We start from the raw sequence: 21525 nt of genomic DNA, 5'->3' as shown, positions 1-21525 counted from the left end.
AGATTTTAAAATTGGTATCTAATTAGATATCAATTTAAAAATTATTTATCAATAATAAAAACTAATTTAGATATCAAATTTTTTTTTAGTTTCTAAAGTAATATTTAATTTTGTTAATATAACAAATAATTAATTTTTGTTTTTAAAATCGGTTTCTATTGAATTGAATGATTTTCTTGTAGTCATAGTTATCCTTTCATTTAAGATATTTTTGTCATTTTATAAAAATATTTTTATTATTTTAGTGACAAATCAGGTGTAGATTGGTGTAGATTGAAATTGATATGGTGGAGGAAGAATTTTCTGAAAGCCTATTGCTATCAAAGTCCATGTTATTTGCATTTTTGTGTGTATCTACGTGTCTGGTTTTTTAGATTTTTATTCTATGCAATTGCTTCCTGCACCATATCACTATCACTGCACCCGCTCCCACGGAAAAGACAAAACTGTCCTTAAAAAAAAATTCAAAATATGTGTTCTGGATTTTTTTTTTCTGGAACAAAATTTTATATTATGGATTTTTTTATCTGGAATGAGTTTTTCATTTTTGTTTTTGGATTTTCATTTCCGAAACACAATACTTTCTTTTTCAGATTTTTTTTTTCCAGAATGTATTATTTTTCAATTCTGGATTTTTTATTCGAAATAGAATTTTAATTTTTGTTTTCGGATTTTTATTTCCGAAACTCAATAATCACTTCCAGATTTATTTTTTCGGAATATATTATTTTCAATTCTGGATTTTTATTTCTGGAATTAAGAACATTTTTGGAAATTAAAAAAATATGTTGGATGCAGGTTAAAAATAATTGGGTGTAGGAAGCATTTGCCTTTATTCTACTTGGAGAGCTCGTGGCCAATCCAAGATAATTTCTTCATCCACTTTCATATTTTATAACCTACCTCCAATTTTTTTTGTGACAAAATATTTAATTTAATAAAATTAAAAATTAAGTTTAACTCCATGTATCTTTTATCATTTTCTTCGTTATAGTGAATATAGTATTTTGAATTTTACAATTCTAAAAATTATTTTATATAATTAATTCATAATTTAAAATAATTAATAGTTAAAATTTTGATAATAAATATTAAATACCAATTTATAATTTTTTATTAATAATAAAAAAATACTTTAAATATCAATAACTTTTTAATTTATAACATAGTATTTAACTTAATCAATTTTATCTCTAAAATATATTTTTTGTAATTATTAAAATTATCACTTCAATTATTTCGAATTCTTCTCTTTGAGATAAACTAAGCAACTTCCTCTTCCCTATCTTCTTCTACTGCCTTTTGTTGTTTGATAATCTCGTTGAAAATAGTTGCAATGTGAGGGAGTCAACGTAAATTATCACCTTTAGTAAAAAAACCATAAAAAAATTAAAAAGTGAAATAAAATACCATTTATTTTATTTGTATATTTTGATTTATTTGTCCTATATTAACATGTCTATTTTTATTTTATTTTGATTTTCGTCTTCTAAACAAAGTCTTGGTCAATGGATTTGTATGGTTTGATTTGCAGAAGGACAAAAAAATGAAGTCCTCTATATGAAGTACGTGGACATGACTCATCTTAATGTACTAAATTAATTAACAATGTGCCTTGAGATGAACCCTAAATTTACTTTAATACTTTAATCAATTTGAAGTTTCCATGAACCCTAAATTTCATCTCATTCTGTCACATGCTTAAATTATTGGCCATTATTTTTATATAGACTCTTCTTTCTCCCTCAGTCATATATGTTAATATTTAAAATTTATTTTTATTTTTATTAAGGATGTGTTATTATAAAATGGACTTTAAGCTTAACTCAATCCCATAAAACCGGCTCAACAGGGTGAGGTTTGCACCCACTTATATACAATGAAAGGCTCTAATCTCTAGTCGATGTGGGATCTCCAACATGTGTTTTAAAAAAACTAGGTTATAAGTTAATTAGTAGTTGGCAATTAGGCAATAAGTCATACAAGCTGAAAAAAATTAGTTTATAAATTTAGATTACAAGCTTTATTTATACAGTACTTGGTATAAATAACTGGTAAACTAGTTGATAAATAAAAATAAATTTTTTGTTTTATAAATTATTATGTGATTATATTATTTTTTTAAATAATTAAATTTTTATTAATCTTTTAATGATTCAACTTATTTTTAAAAATTGTATATGCTTAAATTTGTTTATTTATTTAAACTATTTGAACTTATATCCTAAAATAAATTAAAGATGGTAAAAACTTATAATTTACGTATAAATTAGAAATCAGGAGATAAAATATGTTATATAACTTGTAAGAAAGTCTTAAAAAATAAACTATTTTAATTATTTTAGTAAATTAGTTTTTTGTTAATAAAAATGTATTGCCTTACTCAACATTGAAAGTATAAATATGAGGTACGGTTGTGAGTATTAAATGGTTGAGAGTGTGGGCATAAGTTGGTGTCACATTAAGTAGTAAATTAATGTGCACATTTTGTGATTATGACATATATTTGTTTGGATTTAAATCAAACAAGTTTAATTAATACAGATAGATAAGATAATTTAACATGGCTGCTTTGGAAGAATGCAAGTGGCCAATACATTGAAATGAAAAAAACTAAGAGCATGTGTGAAGTTTTGGGAACAATAAACAGAAAAGTCAAAAGAGTTGTTCATGTTGTGTATTTTATATCTATAATATAATGTCCACTTGAAGGTACACATCTTAGCCAAATACATTTACCAGTTTCAATGCAAGTTTTTTTTTTTAACAATAAATAAATAAATTGAATAAAGAGATACACTTCGTTATTATTCTAACCTTTATATATTTAAAATTTAATACCTCTTTTAATTCTATAATTAACCAATATCAAACCGTAAATAGATTATAATAGTGGATCTTTACATAATTAGTTTGTAATTTGGAGATAAAGTTTTCATACACTTGTATATATTTTTTATACATGGAGTAATTTAAATATACACAAGAGAATCAGATATTACCATTTTTCTTATAATTTTTTTTATATAATTTTCTTTTCCTACCATCTTCTTATACATAAAAATTTCATATGCACCACCAAAGTCTCAATGCAACTGTACAATAAAATCATTAAATAGAAACAAATCTTAGAGACAAAAAATAATTAGTTGCTATAGTGACTAAATTAGAGACAGACAAAATTATTGGTTTCTAAATTAGTTTCTATTATTGATAAATAGTTTATAAATTGGTATCTAATTAGCTACAAAGGTTTTAACTACCAATTATTTAGATTCTAAATTTGATAGCAAAAAGATTGGTAACTAGTTAGATATCAATTTAAAAATTATTTATCAATAATAGAAACAATTTTAGAAATCAAAAAATTTTGTAGTCTTTAAAATGGTCTCTAATTTAGTAACCGTAGTAACTAATTATTTTTTGTCTCTAAAATTAATTTTTATTTAATGATTTTTTTAAGTACAAGTTTATGCATTGACCAAATTTAAATATCTCAAACCATAAAGTTGAGGGAAATAAAGTATTCTTGGAACGTATAGAATGACCTAAGGAAAATACCTAACCATTCAAAACGTGGATTGAAAAAAAGGGTAGAATGCAAAGATAGACACATTATTGAATAGTCAAGATTTTTGACCATATTGACCCACTTGGTAACCCAAATTTTCACACAAATTTTAGTTGTACCAAGTTTTTTTTTTGTTTACGGCAAAGAACAAAAATATGATGTCCTATGACTAGGGGAAATTAAAACCAGTCCACCATGGTGAAGTGATGGTCAAACTCAAATAAATTCAAAGGATTGAAAGATATTTTGGAACTAACCCTATAGTGGGGTGGAGTTATTGTGCAACATTACTTAGGAGAAGAAAATAGTTGAGGCAATTAAACAATTTATACCAAGATTTTTTGACTAAATTATTATTATTTTAAATTTTTTTGAAATAATATCTAAATGATTATTTAAAATAATTTTTAAATTTATAAATTGATTTTTAATTTAATAATTAATTAATTGATATCTAATTAATTAATTGATATTTAATTAATTAATTAATATTTAATTAACTACCAATATTTTACCTATCAATTTTAGAATATAAAATAATCGATAGCTAAAATTTTGGTAATTAAAATCTTAATATTTAGTTTTAGAAACAAATTCATACATTTAAAAATTAATTTATAAATTTGTAAACGATACTAAAAAAAAATTAGTGTTTAAAATAATATATAATTTAATTAATATAATAATTAAATATTTTTTATTTTTAAAATTAAATTTGATTTAATATTTTTTTTAATAGTGAGATTCATTGGCTTTAATTTTTAATATTTCCATCATTTTGCAAATTGATGGTGCATCATATTTCTTTATAACTTATTTTCCTTTCATTATTTATTATGATTGTGAAGTTCCTTTGTCTCTCTTTCTTTGTAATGTTACATAAAAAAAAATATGGATTTGATTGGTAAGATGGTGTATGATGGACCAATTCCCAGCTTGACCATGTTAAGAAGTGTTATGTGTGAGTCTTTGAAGTCATTAATGGGAATGTGTATCATTTCACATCAACTGCATATGTACTTCCTCCACTAACTATCTCCTACTTTATTTATTGTTTACATAATCTTCTCATTAATTTTATTTATTATTTTTAATATTATTATTAAAATTAGTCATAATTAATGATGAATAATTTATAATTGATTATAAATGTACTATGATTGATTGTGTATGTTAACTACATTTCAAAATACTTATTATTTTAGTAATACAATTCATTATATGTAAAGTAATGGTTGAAAGTTAGAATTTAAGTTGAATATTTTTTTATTTTAGAATCATGATAAATTATTTTAGTTTTGTTTAACTATTTTGAATGTTCTTAATTTGATTTTTCTTTTTAAGAAGAATGAGTCAATATAATTTCTATGGTGATAACATTATTGTAATGTTGTATGACATTTGTTCCTCTTGTAATGTGTTACTTGTATAAACAAAATAATGTCATTCATTATTCATGTCAAGTGTTAACATTGCTATCATCCATTTTAAAAAAATAATATATTATCTATTTTTAAAAAAGTACATTCAAAATAATATGATGAAATTAAAAAATCATCACAATATTATAAAAAAAAAACTGTTTAATATAATTTTTCTTATTTTGTCATCTTCTCTAAAGAAAATAAGTCCATTATTGATACATATATTTGTTTAAAAGCAAGAATATGGATATTAATATAATAATATATATGATATGTCCCATCATTATCAAGATAGATATTTAAGAGCATTTTGATATATTGCGATAACTCCAAAATCTATACAATATAATTTAAATTAAGTATTCATACAATAGTAAGATAATTACATTAGAAAATTGTTGTGATAATTTTTTCTATTAGGATGATATGACATATGAGAAATTATGTTTTATTTCACATTAAAATTGATGTTTCTACAGTCATTTCAGTCATTAAAGATCTCACTTGTTTAGTGAGTAATTCGTCTAAAAGTTCTATGCGAAATTATATATTTGATTTCAATGTGCTTAAAATTTTTGGTATTAATACTCCTATTGATAAAGTTCTATCTCCTCTTCATGTTCAATGAAAGATTCCTTCTTCAGGTTGAGTTAAAATAAATATTGATGGTGCTGCTAAGGGTTTTTCTAGTCTTGTTACTTGTGGTGGTATTTTCTGTGGGAATATGGAGGAATTTATTAGTGGTTTCTTTGCTTTTCTTGATGTTCAGACTGCTTTGGTTGTTGAGTTTTATGGAATTATACATGTTATTGAACAAGCTCAAAAGATGGTCTTACTAGTTTATGACTTGAATGTGATTCTGCCTTGGTTTGTGCTACATTTACTCCTATGACTAATGTTCCTTGGATGTTTTGTAATATGTGGAATACTTGTCTTAATTACTGTGTGAAAATCAAGTTTAGGGTTTAGGGTTTTTCACATTTTTCGTGAAGGGAATGCATGTCCTGATAAGCTTGCTATTATTCAAAGAGTATTTTTATTGGTATAATAGGCTTCCATCTACCCTTTTTCTTAGAGTTCTTTATTAATAGGTATATATTACCTATGTACCGTTTTTGTTAATATATAGATTTTTGGTCTAATTTCCCTATATTTTTTGTATTTTTTTTTCTTTTAATAATACTTTTTTTTCATGTGGTGATAGATAATTGTTGTTACTTGAGGGGTCAACCTAATTAAAATGTCAAATTTTATAGTGATATCTAAGAGTTTTTATAAAAAAATTAAAATTAAATATAATATAAATTTATTATCTAGTCTTAGTTAGAGGTTTCAAATTAGAGTTTAAGATTTATGTTTAAATATAAATAATTAACCGTACTAAGAGAGATATTTTATCTTTATGCATTTCCTAGCATAGTTATGAAATGATGAATCTAGAAGCATATATTAAAGTGACAAAATGGTCTTTCCACATACCTTATTAATGTCCAACCGCCACATTAAAACCCTATTACAAAGACAATTCCAACCACTTATTTTGCCTATGTTTCAACATGTTTTGAACCCATTTCGAAAACAATTTTTCATTAAACAAGACATCTTTCACGTTCAGAATAAGACAACATATTTTTTAACATTCTACTTTAAAGTCAAATTTTACTAATTCTTTGTTTAAGATTTTTGTGTATGGATTAAAAAATAATCAAGATGGTAGAATGTTTTTATTTTTTTCTAATATAATCTTGATTTATTTTACCTAATCTCTTAATAACTATTTCTCTGGTTAATTAAGAAAATGATCAATAATATTATCTCTTTATTAATATGAAAATATAAAATAGCAATGTTGCTAACATCATAAACTTTATTAAAAAATACCTAAAAAGAAATATAATAAGTATATTAAATTGAAATAACTTTTGTTTTTACAGAATTCAACAAAGCCAGATTTTCTCTATCAAGGTTTCAGTTTCTTCAATCTCTCAGTTCTTCGACTCTTGAATCTCCTAGTATCTCTCGGTTCTTCGACTCTTGAATCTCCTAGTATATTGAGGTGAATACCTGCAAAGATACTCCAACACTCAACAGTGAATATGTTTAGATTACAAGTAGTATAGTCAAAGAATCATTCTCATTTATTTATAATTTTCTTATGGGTCTGAGGATTATCCTAGATCCATGAAAGCCTAATATTCTCCTAATTCTTTGTAGAGAGTGATTAACTACTTATTCTAGTTGATCTCGTTGTATCTGAAGTTTGAGTATTTTTCAACATGATTCATGTTCGAGTCGAATGGTGTGTATGTCAAGAATATTATTCCATTATGATATTAAGAAAATATTTATATATATAAGTTTTTTTTTTAAAATTAAATGTGAATTATTTAGTGTTTGGTACATATAATAACTTTGGTCTCCAACTTTGAAAGATTTGTGTCCGTACAAGAACATTCAACATCCCCAAACTTAATCTTCACGACTGTACGATGAGAAGGGAACACGTGGTATTGATTTCGGATCCAACACACAAGGGACCCTCACTAACTACTCTAATTCTTTAATGCCATTTTTTTAATTTTCATATTATTTATGTTTTAGGTTAAATATAATATCTAAAAATTTATTAATTATAGAGTTTAACTTGTGCTATAAACTGTTTCCTATTTCACTCCTAAAAAATGGATTGAGATGAGTTGATTCGTATAAAATTTATTGATTAATAAGCCTCATCTTTTTAATATAATTGTGGCTCAGCTTGTACAGATTAAAAATAAAAATGAGTATATTTTTTAATTCTAAATTTGAGCATGTTGTAAAAAAAAACGTGTACATAAAATAATTAAAGAAAAAAACTTTAAAAACTAATAATTTACTATTTACTAAAAATAAATAATAAAAAATATATAATAAAGTCAATTATGAAATAAAATCTAAAAATATATATTTATAAAATAATAAATGAAAATATTTATTTATATTCGACATATAAATTATATTTTACAATAATAAAAATAAAAAATAAAAATATCAGTTGGAGTGTGAAGTGAGCCGTCTATATTTATTTATATGAAGGGTTAACGTGTAATTAAAATATTTTTGAGTTAGTATTAATTATAAATTAATATTATGGTATGTATTATTATTATTTTTATTATTACCACCATGTGAGTTGAAAAATCAAATTAACACCTCATCATAGAAAATTGGTCGTGAAGATGAATCTCCATGAAAGGGTAGAATGGTAAAACAGAGATGTTGAATTGGAAAAAGTCATAAATTAGAACAGAAAGAAACACAAAAAGGACACAAAATACAGTAACAGGTTGAAGCTACAGAGCTTTTTCTTGTCTGTCACACATTTTATCAAACACGTGCTCTTCACTAATTAATCACTATTGCTTTCAAAAAAATAATAATAGTAGTTAAATTTACTTCATTTATAACTTAATTTTTTTAATTAAGTTTTTACACATAGTATTTTAAATATTTCTTATTTATTTTTTATTGTCAATGAAATAGTGTCACTAAAATTTTCGATTAAACATAATTAATATCCAACTTTCATAAGGAATAATGCATTTAATCTTCCAACTTTAAAAGACCATGTGTTGTATCTATTTTTTTTATAAGAAATTAAATGTATTAATTAAATTAAAATTTAAGTATAAATTCATCAATGTAAAACCACAATACCTTGAAAACATTCATGTCTGAAATGATAATTTTGTCTTAAGATATTAATAACAATTTGACTTTATTCTTGATGATGAGTGAGGATAAGGTACAGGACCCTTGTTTGGTAGGGAGTAAAATATGAACAAAAAGAGTGAAAATTTGTGTACCCATTTACAATGCTAGAGTTTCCTTTCCAATGGAACATCAAAGAAGCTAACTTTGTTTGACCAGCAGCCTAACCCTAATCAAATTTTAGTGTTTGTTGTACCCTTTTATGGAATCTACAAGGGTCTATGTACCTTTAAAAATCTAAAAAAATGGGTCGATTTCAAACCGTAACCTTTGAACCACTCAAAACCATGTTGTGGGTTGGACTTGGAAAAATAAAAATATAATTTACACGGCTAAACTTTGGAAGACCATCCACCATTTATTTTCCCATTCGAAGTTGCGTTGGCAGATTCCTTGTGGAATTCAAAGACCAACCCTTTACCCTCTTTTTCCATTCTTGACACGTATTTGAAAGTCTGCTACCTGTGTGGAATTTTGTGTTCTTTACAGCTTATATATAAGCAGAGAAAGCCACTAACATATCCTATCTTTCTTCATTTATATTGTCTTCTTTGATCCTGCAACAAAGACCAAAGACCTATATCTAATACTCAAAGGTAAATAGTTCATGTTGGATTTTATCTCCTGCTTTTCATGAAGTTGTTTGTTACAAAATCAAACTAGTTTTATTCATGGGGTTGGTTGCATGGTTAAACAAACAAGTAATGGATTATGCATGCTCTATTTCATTTTCTTCATCAACAAAACAGAAAGAGGACAAAGAAAAGTTGTGATTCTGCTTGTGAGGGACTTTTTTTTTGTTCTTTCAAAATTCGGTGGTGACTAGAACAATTATGAAATGAAATTAGCTCAACAAAATGTGGAGTTCTAATAGTTTTCTGGGGTGGATGTGTGGTGTACTTATAATAACTCATCTAACACAAACAAGTGTGTTATATTGGCAGGACTCAAAAGAGTGATAGTTTTCTTCAAAGAAATTGAAGAGTGGGGGATCTACATCTCTATGGGATTATCACTTTCCTTACTCTCATCAGCCTGGGAAGAAATCGTGAGACATTCTCTCTTTGGTCTGTCTTTGAATTTCAGCTTCGGTTCAAAAGATGGGGCTGTGATTTTGAGATCAGCTAGCTTCAAGAAAAGAGAATCAGACACCACTTCTGTGTTATCAAAGGGTATCTCTGGCTCAAGCAAGTTGAAGGATTGCAGACCCGAGCACATGATCTTTGAAAAAAACCTTTCATGCATTCAAGGAATGGAGATCATGGATTCTGGGAGAAGTGAACAGATGCAACAGAAGCCAGTGCCTGTTCTTTCTCTGCCTAAAGAAGTGGTTTTCTCTTCCCCAAGACCAGTTAGTGAGCTTGATGCTGCCGCAACTAAACTTCAAAAAGTCTACAAGAGTTACCGCACCAGAAGAAACCTTGCAGATTGTGCTGTTGTTGTGGAAGAGCTCTGGTAAGTCTCAAACAAGTTCTTTTAGATTAGGATCCTCTCATCCTAGCAAGTTACATCTACACAAACACACAATGAAATCAAAATCTAGATGTGATTTCTTGGTGTTTTTTTGGTGCCTTTCTCCAATTATTACTAGTGAAATCATATCTTTATGTGGATTTTCAGTCAAGATTATCATTCATTATGTTTGGTATGTTACTAACTGGTTATGATATTTAATTGATTTAGGTGGAAAGCATTAGACTTTGCTGCTCTTAAAAGGAGTTCTGTTTCATTCTTTAATGGGGAGAAACAAGAAACAGCTATGTCACGGTGGGCGAGAGCAAGGACAAGAGCTGCTAAGGTATATTCCATTGAAATTCAACTTTCTCTAAATTCATTTATCTTATCTTCTTATTCTTATAATTTTATTTGGGATGTGAACAGGTTGGAAAAGGTTTGTCCAAGGATGATAAGGCTCAAAAGTTGGCCCTGCAACATTGGCTTGAAGCTGTAAGTTACCCATTAGTTCATCAATAACTCCTATTCAGCCATGAAATTATGTTACATTTTAGTTTATGGTCTCATCTAATGTTGTGAATGTGCATTTTTTTGTTTGTTTTCTGAACAGATTGACCCACGTCATCGTTATGGACACAATTTGCACATGTATTATGATATTTGGTTTGAAAGCCAAAGCACCCAGCCATTTTTCTACTGGTAAACTCTTGTTCTAAGATATCTAATCATCTATATCTTCTGACTACATTTATCTTGTTGCTGGCAAAAACTGTAGAAGCTAAGGATCTGGATGGTTAACTTTGTCCTTTATGATTTGCAGGTTGGATGTTGGAGATGGTAAAGAAATTAATCTTGAGAAATGCCCAAGGGCCATCCTGCAACGCCAGTGCATTAAATATCTTGGACCAGTAAGTTATCACTGATCAACCTTACATTTCTAATGAAGAAAATAAACAGTACTTAAGGGTGTAAAGTCTTTCATATTGTTATTTAATCAGAAACCATCATGTACAATTTGCAAACTACTTAAAAGTTATACTATAACTATTAAGTCCTTTTGGTTAATTAGCAACACAAAACTTTTTACATTAATTTGTGAAGTGCATGAATAAGTATTAACCTATGTTTGTTGTAACCATTGCAGAAAGAAAGGGAAGAATATGAAGTAATTGTTAAAGAGGGGAAGCTAGTTTACAGAGAGGATGGAAGGTTTGTGGACACTGATGGAAAGTCCAAATGGATATTTGTTCTCAGCACCACAAGGTCCTTGTATGTGGGGCGCAAGCAGAAAGGCTCATTTCAACACTCTAGCTTTCTAGCTGGTGCTGCTACAACAGCTGCAGGAAGATTAGTGGCTCAACAGGGCGTACTTGAGGTAAATAACACATAATATTTTCCTTCTCCTAATCTAAAGTTCATAAAGATAGTACTTTAATTGAATCATGCATGGAGACAAACTTTTCCACTTTACACGTTACATCACTTTAGAGAAATTTAATGCATTTTGTCACGTACTCAAATTATTGTTGTGACTTATACACAAAGTGCTGATAAACAATGCAGGCTATTTGGCCTTACAGTGGTCACTATCACCCCACAGAAGAGAACTTCAAGGAATTTATAAGCTTTCTTGACGAACACAATGTGGACCTTTCCAATGTGAAGGTAAATTTTTCTTAACCAAGTGAAATTAATTATTGAGAGTGAAACAAATAATCTATGAAAAGTATTTCTATAATATTTTAGATTATCAACTGTAACAGTTGTAACTGTAATAGTTGTAACTGTTTTATCAGTTGTAGTTGTAACGATTTATCGATCAAGTTGTAACGACTTTATCGATGTTTTATCGGTTGTAACGGCTTTATCAGTTGTATTGAAATTGTAACGACTTTATCGATGTTTTATCTGTTGTAACGGCTTTATCAGTTGTATTGAAGTTGTAACGACTTCATCGATGTTTTATCTGTTGTAACGGCTTTATCAGTTATATCGGTTATAACTATTTTATCGGTTACTAATTCATCTGTTGTACTGTGTCCTTGCAGAAATGTGCCATTGATGATGATGCCCCTTCAATTGTAGGGTCCACTTCATTTAGTGACATAAATGAGTCACAGCAAATGAAGGGTCCTCCTCTACCTTTCCAATCAGGGTCAGCAGTGAACAACAATGGCATCACCATTAATGCAACAACAGTTCAGAAAGAGATTGAAAAGAAGGTTGAGGTCCCAGTTTTTGATGTTTCTAAGAGGCTAACATGCAAGTGGTCCACAGGAGCAGGACCAAGGATAGGGTGTGTGCGTGACTACCCTGAACATCTTCAATCAAGGGCCTTGGAGCAAGTTAACCTCTCCCCTAGGCCTGCTTCTGCACGCCCATATACCTATGGCCCAATCCCATCCCCAAGGCCCAGCCCAAAAGTCAGAATGTCTCCAAGGCTTGCTTACATGGGCCTGCCCAGCCCAAGACGCTCAATTCCTACTGCAAGTTAAGACAACAAAGTGCATGTTTGGTTTTGTTTTGGTTCTGAAAATTTTCCATTTTTCATATCTGAAGTGCATATGAAATTTCACAACAAATCAGACAGAACCAGAAGCATGGAAGAGAATTAATGGTGAAGTTAAGGATTGCCTCAGACCAAGTACATAGTTCACTTAGTGACAAAAAACCTCTTCTATTTTGGTTTTAGAATTTGTTTATTTCTTCATTGTGTATTAACACTATTGATTAATCTCTTGTTTTCCTTTGTTCTAAAAAGGCCATTAGTTAATTCTTCATTGTAATTAGAGTATAAGTTTCTAATTAAACACAACATCAATTTTTGTCTGCTATACAAATTCAGCTATAAATGAAATAACTTTTTTTGTCTTCAACTATTAGCTTTTTACTTATATATATATGCACACAAAAAAACGTGTTTGTATATTTTTTGCTAACTTTAATTCTACTAATCAATATAATAAATTTTAATAAATTAACAATATATTATTATCAACATGTGAGGTGAGTTTATGTAATTCAACATAGACTAATTTGAATTCAAAGTAACTTTTTCAAATACCAAAAGTTTTAGGCAACATGATGCATACCATTGAAGTCAAACAATGCATTAAATTAAAAAAAAAATAGAATAATTTTGAATTCAAAAATAACTTTCCAGTACCAAAAAAATTAGGCAAAAAATGCATACCATTGACTTCAAAGAATGTATTAAATTAAGAAATATATTTTTTGAGTTAAATTTGAGTTTGATGCTTAACTAATTGTTTTCTTTTATTGTTCGGATTTTAGAATATTATCCTATGAAATTAAGATGGATGAGACATGATCGGCTAACCCAATGTAGTTAGAGATATTGGTGGCCTTAACCCACCCAACCAAAAGGTGGGCTAGCAGGGGTTATCTTTTATTTTATTTAATATATATACATATATTATAAAAAATTAATATGAAAATATTTTTAAGTTTTAATTATTAATTTTTTTCATATTAATAATATTTTTAATATTATTAATACTATTAATATTATTAAAATTATTGATGTTATTAATGTTATTAATAAATTTAATATTATTAATTATTATAATAAATATTATTAATAATATTGATAATATTAGTAACTTATTAATAATAAACTAATAAAAATATTATTAATGAGAATTATTATTATTATTAATATTATTAATAATACTCACATATATAAATGACTGAGTAAATTTATCATTTGTTGGTAATACTTATAAATACATATTCGTAAGTAATGCTACATACTATATTCGTACGTAATACCTATGGATGAAAATCCGTAAATAATATCTACGAATAAAGATTTATGAGTAATAATCTTTAGTTAATGTTGAGTTTACCTACAAATTTAGATCCGTGGATAATAATTTGTGGGTTAATATGATTTTTTTGTAGTGGTAACCTAAGAAACTACATTGGAAGTTTTTACCAAAAACAAAATGAAAAAAAGAATAAAAGCCAATAAAGAAAACAAAAGAACATTCTCTAATGCATAGCTCCCAAAAAGACAACAAAAAAGAACGATTGAATCTCAAAAATCTAAAAAGATGAACCCCCATTTACATTCAACAACGATAATAAAATCAAATGATATTGTTTCACATCACTACCATTACTTTTTTTTGGCTTGACTTGTTTTGGAGGTCATCTTATTAACTTTCACTCTAGCTTTAAGAGGACATTTTAGTCTCTTAGAGGTTTGAACTGATTCATCTTCTTCACTTAATGATTCCTCATTTTCCATCTTTTCAACTCAGAACTTAAAGACCAAGTTGACTTCTTTTAAGAAAATACCAGTCGGTTAGATTCACATGTATCTGCTAGCAAGATGGTCGGACATGACTCTTGTTCATCACCAGAAAGAAATTCAAAACAATTTTGCAAGTCTAAATTTTGAGAGATAGATTTAAAAGTAATCAATTTGGTAACAACTAATTTAGAATTTTTTTGCATTAGTTGCAAATTTGAGATTAGATAATCCTTCTTAAAGACCAAAATTTTCAGGGGATAATGAGTTCTTTGTTTTGTAGCAAATCATCAAATTAATAAACATTTTCCAAAGAGGGTATATCAACAAAAATATCATCCCGAGGTCATGAACTAACCCCTATATCTTTAGACGATTTCTTAAACTTTTAACCAACAAGAGGTCCACTCTCCACCTAATTAACAACAACTTCAACAAGGATATCAAAATCAATAGCATCTCCTTCAACTTCCACCACCCATACATTATGATATATATGTACCTCTACCGCATAATTTTGTTTATCTGTGACACCAACCACTTCCTACTGAGGGACATCATTAGTTTCCTTGGTCTAAATAGCCACAAGTTTATATTGTACAACAGTAGGTGTTGACAAAACAGTAAGCGGTTTGGTCGTGTTATTTAGGTTATCAAGATGTCGTCCGCATTTAGAAATATCATGCCCTATCATTTTGCATAAAAAGTAAAATGAAGGCAACTTCTCAAATTCAATATCTATGATAAAATCAAAGTCCAATCTTTCCACCAAAATTTGATTAGGAAAAGCAAATAACATATTAATATTAACCAACACTCTAGCAAAAAAAACATCTAGATTTATTCATGGTGTAGTCATCAAGAGAAAGAGGAGTATCAATCTTTCTCGTTGTAGAGAGAATTGCTTTTGGTTGCCAATATTGCATAAGAAGACCGTGGGTCCTGACTTAAATTTGAGCTTTGGTGAGCTTCATGGAAGATGTCACAAAAGTCTTTAGTCTAATTAATGACTCTCAAGATACTCAAATTGATATTTCAAGACCCCAATGCTAGGACTTTTCTCATGTTTACAAGGATGAAAAAGCAAATTCATAAAACCCTCTTCCCAAAAGAATAACTTTATAAGATTTTAGATATTTCCAGACAAGATCCAACTTTTTGCACATGTTCATATGAGTAAAAGTTTTTTCACCTTTAGATAATATTATTTTTCCGTAAAGGTAACTTTTGCAATCTTCAAAATCTGTGAGATACACATTTTCATTAATCTCCCTTAATACAAGGAGAAAATAGTTGTTAAAGAAGAATATTACATGTATTATTCAAGACTTGTACAAAAGTCTTCTTTTGTGTTTGAGTCACATAAAATGACTTGATTGGTGAAGAACAACTTTAATCCTTGAGACATCAAAAAAATATTACAATCATAAAAATTTGAGTCTCCATCTCACAACACTAAAAACAACCCTAACTACTTAAAAGATGAAAATCATTATAAAAGAACAAAACCCTAACAACTAACCAACGAATCCCCACCAAACTTTGACCATTATACCTTCTATCCAAAAATCCTAGGTGAGCAATTCTTACAAAGTCGTTTTTTACACATGCATTAACTTTGTGGAATGTTTTTCCTCTAGCGCGTTCTTTTGCATTTAATTGTTTTACTACAAATTTATTTGATTTTTATTATAATTTATTAGTGGAATCCACCTTCTGTTCTAAGTGTGCAAACACCCAAGTTGACCAAAAGAGCACAAATAAGTTTAAAATGTGAGTTTCTTAGTCAAAACTAAGATATCCAAATGATAATGATGTATGAATATGGTCGTTCTGAAAAACCCAACTTGACAGCACTAAAAGTCATTGTGATCTAGCTATAAATAAAAGAAGATCCAAATTCAAAGTTTGGAGGCTTTTTAAGTTTCTATATTTAACAAGTTATTCATTCAAACTTTACTTTCAAAATGGTTTTAGTTTATTTTGTTTGGAGAAATTTTATCTTAACTTTCTAGAGGAGAATTCCGAGAAGAAAGTTGGAGTCCAATTCCTATAATTTCTCTTTATTCCTTTTTTGATAAATAAAAAAATAGTCTTTCATTCTATATAAGAACTAATTTATTAATTCTATAAGTCTGACATTATTTTATTATTTTGAATGCCTTTTAAGAACTAACCATTCTTCTTAATATTAATCAATTTAATTTAACATGACTAGACATACTTAATTGGTGGACCATTGACATAATCAGAACTGATATTTTTGCATGCTTAGTTTCTAATTTTTTATATCTATTTTTAATGTTTTTCTAAATATTATTTCCATGTGATCAACCAAAATATATATCTTAGAGGAAGATTAATTAGTATGAAGTGATTGAATAAGCAAATTATTATATATTATACAAAGTAATCAAATAAAAACTAATACGATTTCTTAAGTAATAATTAGACATTAGCCTCTAGGATATGTTACATGAACTTGTAGGTTTCTACTATAGAAACATTTCTTTGTGTTTATTTCTTTTTCAAAGATAGATTTTAAAAGTAAATATGTTTTTTAATTAAAAATATCATGAATAAATTATACATATATAGTTATAGTTTTAGTAATAGGAATACAAAAGAGGGAGATAGGTGATATATTCTTCACTCTCTCACTTTGTTCCTTCCTTGCTTCTAACATAAACAAAGCAAAGAGTTCTGAGTTGATGTTTGATTGGATATCAATTGGTGAAGACAATTCAGGACCGAATCATCAAATCACTCAATCATTCACCATACTCCAGAAAAGAAGAATGGCCACAAAAGTGTGTCATTCATTGATCTTGCTCTTGTTCTTTTCATATTTTTTTTAATCTATAAATCACTTGGTTCACCATGAAATAGTCTTAACTAATTTTGGGGTAGTCACACCAATTTTGTAGGGGCCACTTCTCTTTCAGCTCTTTTTGTCCATACTGCACTGATATGGTAATCTTTGGCATCAGACTGCAGTGTGTAGACTACACTGCACAATATAGCTGCAGAAGAGGGACCACAATCCAAAATCTCATTTCAGGGCACACAAAGATAACTTGGGTAATGCACAAACTGCACTGCACCAATCTTTCTCCCTACCACACTCTGCAACCATCACTGTCAAAGTATTTATACACTGAAATATCTCTCATCAGTCATACCCTCTTCTGTTGCTGAAGCTTTTTTTCTTCCAAGGCGGCTTCTGCTTATGGAAATGGGAGATAAAGGACATCTTTGTTTATCTTCTCACATCCCCTCTTGCCTATTCAGTATGACACACCATCATGTGCATGTCACAAACTATGGAATTCATTTGTACCATATAAAATCATGTTGTAAAGTTATATCATTTTGTTGATGAATTTAAAGGGGGGGAATTTTCATAAAGCACAAGATCTTCTGGACACCATCTAACAAGATCAATGAAATCATAGTTATTGGTAATGATCAGTGTAAGACACTTGGTAATAGACATTGAGATTGTAGGAAAAGTATAATGTAAGTTTGATTTCTGTAGAACATGTTATTTAGACGATGGTGTTAATCCCACAGTTTATTAAAAAAAACTAAAATTTATGGAACTATTTAATGGTTTTGTCAGAAAAAGAAAGAAAAAAACTGTTTGTGATCATTATAAAAGACTTATAGTAGTAGTTGTTTTTTGAATGATTAATCACTGTTTAACTGAGTTTTGTATACAATTAAGTAACATTAGTTTTAAATAGTTAAGCACGTATGAAATATGCTATCATTAATTTCAATCAAGATTTTATATGTGTATACCAACACGAGAGAAATTGATTTTGGTGGATGACCAAACATGCACGAAAAGTGAGTATATTTTCATTTCTTTTAGAACAAAAGCATGATGGTACTGAGTCATTATATGTAAGTATATTTATAACAGGTCCTAATATTCATGACCAATCTCAATCTTTGGAACTAGTTTTGATGAGAGTGAAGAAGTTGTCATAATGCAGAGTGTGAGCCCAAGAACATAAGTTACTATCCAAGTTAAAGAAGCATAAAGTTAAAATGCACATTAAGCAAGAATCATGGGGTTGAAGTCATAATATAATGCAATGGTGAACAAGGTCAGTCCAAGTCAAAAACACTAGATTCCTTAAACAAGTTACTATGTGTTTGATTTTTAGTTACATAAATGAAGAAGGTTTTATTAAAGAAAACTCACTTTGATGATCTTGCACTATAAAAGAAGAAAAAAGTTAACTTTTAGTTGAGAGATGTTGTTGATAAAAAAAGACAATGTTCTTAAATATGACAAGTCCAATCGAAATAAGCCCTTTTCTTTGGTTGCTGTCAACATAATACTACCTCACCTGAGTTCAAAGCTTCTTATGAAATTTCAACTCCTCATTAATGGAAAATCAAACTGAAAATGGTGTCTGTGGAAACAACTTTGAGTGAGTGAGCACAGGGTACAGATTGAGATAAGTAATAAAGACTGCTTCATGCATATCCACTTTAGTCAATATCATGAATATATCAACCTTGCTCTCCTCCAACCCACCTTTGACCATCATTCATAGTGATTCAATTCAATGAGGGTTGATTCACTGCATGTTTCCTGTTCCCACCAACCTGCATGAAATTGACTTAACCATGAAATGATGCATTCCATTCTGCCTCTATTGCTTTAGTTTGCCATTTAATCAATCTTGTTCCTGCCACACTAGCCTGCATGGTACCATTTGTTCCAGTTTGAGGCACTTGCAATTATGACTTGTATGATTCTAGCCGCTACATATTTCCTTCATAATTTCCTCTAATGGTGAAAAGTACACTTCCAATTCTTAATCAACAACAACTATATAATATATTAATAATGTTTTCAACCGAGGAATTTGAGTCGGTATGGGGAAGTCATTTCAGACTGTTAAAAATGAAAAATTATGACAGAAGTGGCTCTGCAGCCTAGGCAGTCTTCTGCATATTTTTGAAGCTTCACACTATATAGGGACATTGTAGCTCAGTAATCAATTAACAACGAATCCGAATCAGGTGCACCTGCTGCAGTTAGTATTTAATGGATAGAACTTTATATTATATGTTTTTAACATTTTATTATATAACACAAGGTAAGATTCTCTCTCTTTTGTCATAAAACATTTTATTGTGAAGTTTTTAAGACATGGTAGATCATCATAGTTTTTTAATATATGAAAATATTTTTGACACTCTACTACTGAGTATATAGAGCAAAGGTAAGAAGAAATAAAAAGTGATGAATGATGTGAAAGGGATAAAATCAAATAGGATCAAGAAATTGTTACTGGATTGATATCTGTCTTTCATATGACAAGTCAAATGTTAGAAATGCCAACCTGTATGCCACTTTTTTGAGGAGTGAGAAACTCCCTTCTCTTTGATAAAGGATTTTTCCACAGATCTTTGGTGGGGTCTTGAGCATATCTCTGAGTGTTCACTTTTTTGTTCTTTTTGTGACACGTTGCCCCAATCTCAGTTAGCAAAAGTGGTATTTGGTCTCTTCAAGTGAGAGTCATTTGCAACCCAAAAAACTCTGCTAGAAGTGCTTTTGCATTATGGACCTATCTTCTCTCACAACACCCTTTCGCATAAATCCTTTTAGGATGTCCACAACTGTGAAGACAAGAAGAATGTGGTACATTCTAATGGCTTCAATTCTACTCTCACACTTGGTCTGCGTAAAAAGCAAGCCTTTGTTCCTGTTTGATGCTTCAACTCAACAAGGTCAGTAGTTTCATTTCATCCACATACATGTTGCCACAGAATCACTTTTCTTCCCCTTTCACATCATATAATCTACATAAACACTTAACTGCTTCACTTATCTCATAGTCCAAGTAGCAGAAATCCCATTTACCACTCTCTCTCTAATGAACTGTTGCCTTTTCCACCTTTTGGTTATCACCAACAGCACCCTTCAAACAGTCTTCCACAGTAGCTGATGAACAAACAAGAATTCAAGGCCTCTCAAAACATGTTTTTGACCCTACACAGGTACCACTACATGTCTTGGAACTAAACTCGTTATTAAGGGCATGTATAAGTTTAGTACACTGATCATAGGGTACCACTACATCTCTTCTAATTAAATCTATCATATGTCATACATATATTTTCCATTTCATGTGCCAAACAAACATTTTTGATAAGTTTACATGTTTGTTTTGTGTTTTACATGTTCATGTTGTTGCAGGGGAATGAAAGAAAAACTACATTGAAATCAAAGGTCAAAAGGTACCAAGAAGCATTAAGGGGACTGAACAGGCTAGGATCAACACCACCAAGGTGTGAGCACAAATGTGGAGGCTGCATTCCCTGTGATCCTATTCAAATTCCTACCAACAAAGATCTTCTGGGTGCTCAGTATGCCAATTACGAGCCTGAAGGATGGAAGTGCAAATGTGGCAATACTTACTTCAACCCATGATCACCTAACCAGAACTTCTATGTTTGTGCATAGCCTTGAAATTTGAATCTTTGGATACAAACTGATTCAGATTTGTGCTAAAACCAGCAAGTTTCTCCACATTGATCTTAGATGAATGGTTGCTAATTAAACCTAACAAATATTATATTATTTGTTTATTTTACCTCAAGGTGTTATATTGTTGCTAATTTGCTGTTATGAAACCTGGCTTAGCTTTACAATTACACTGTTCTTAGTTACATGGTTTTTTCTTTTGTAAAAGTTTCCATGACAATTTTCTTAAGCTGGTTTAGCAGTGTGATTAAATATGTAATAGCACACCTTCCCTCTTACACCACATCTTAAGGGCTTGTAATAACTTAGAAAATATTAAGTTGTAAGAAAGAAAGAAATAGCACACACAAAAAAGAAATGATTATTAGGATAAATGAAAACTGTAATAAATAATATAGCAGATTAATATTCGAGAAAAATAGAAAAAAAATAATAATAGAAATGTAATGTATATGCATCATATAGATAAGGTACTATAATAATTTAAAAAAGAGCTGATATGCTAACAGCATAATAGAAATTATACACTTCACAAATC

At 29.0% G+C, this 21525-nt stretch overlaps 2 protein-coding genes across 2 annotated transcripts; both read left to right on the top strand.

Moving 5' to 3' along the window:
* The first annotated feature begins 8992 nt into the window (after nt 1–8992).
* LOC137820400 (IQ domain-containing protein IQM1) lies at nt 8993–13076 on the top strand. The gene is made up of 9 exons (XM_068624473.1): nt 8993–9341; nt 9690–10200; nt 10429–10543; nt 10627–10692; nt 10811–10899; nt 11021–11108; nt 11345–11575; nt 11764–11865; nt 12249–13076. Exons 2-9 carry the CDS (start codon nt 9749–9751, stop codon nt 12693–12695), a joined length of 1590 nt encoding a protein of 529 aa, XP_068480574.1. The 5' UTR covers nt 8993–9341; nt 9690–9748; the 3' UTR covers nt 12696–13076.
* A 6974-nt stretch (nt 13077–20050) lies between these two features.
* On the top strand, nt 20051–21136 carry LOC137821808 (EPIDERMAL PATTERNING FACTOR-like protein 6). Its single transcript, XM_068626565.2, has 3 exons — nt 20051–20230; nt 20418–20500; nt 20700–21136. The coding sequence occupies exons 1-3, from the start codon at nt 20062–20064 to the stop codon at nt 20931–20933; spliced, it is 486 nt and encodes a 161-aa protein (XP_068482666.2). The 5' UTR covers nt 20051–20061; the 3' UTR covers nt 20934–21136.
* Nucleotides 21137–21525: the final 389 nt, after the last annotated feature.

This window comes from Phaseolus vulgaris, chromosome 9 (assembly GCF_051622355.1).
Source record: "Phaseolus vulgaris cultivar YP4 chromosome 9, ASM5162235v1, whole genome shotgun sequence".
Lineage (NCBI taxonomy): Eukaryota > Viridiplantae > Streptophyta > Magnoliopsida > Fabales > Fabaceae > Phaseolus > Phaseolus vulgaris.
The sequence above is the reverse complement of the archived record's forward strand: the minus strand, read 5'-3'. Positions and strand labels throughout refer to the sequence as shown.

Coding starts and splice junctions, on each gene's coding strand:
- LOC137820400 (XM_068624473.1), top strand. CDS start 9,749: ATGGGATTATCACTTTCCTTACTCTCATCAGCCTGGGAAGAAATCGTG. Junction 10,544..10,626: donor CAAGGACAAGAGCTGCTAAG/GTATATTCCATT, acceptor GGATGTGAACAG/GTTGGAAAAGGTTTGTCCAA. Junction 11,866..12,248: donor TGGACCTTTCCAATGTGAAG/GTAAATTTTTCT, acceptor GTGTCCTTGCAG/AAATGTGCCATTGATGATGA.
- LOC137821808 (XM_068626565.2), top strand. CDS start 20,062: ATGGACCTATCTTCTCTCACAACACCCTTTCGCATAAATCCTTTTAGG. Junction 20,231..20,417: donor TGATGCTTCAACTCAACAAG/GTCAGTAGTTTC, acceptor TATCACCAACAG/CACCCTTCAAACAGTCTTCC. Junction 20,501..20,699: donor ATGTTTTTGACCCTACACAG/GTACCACTACAT, acceptor ATGTTGTTGCAG/GGGAATGAAAGAAAAACTAC.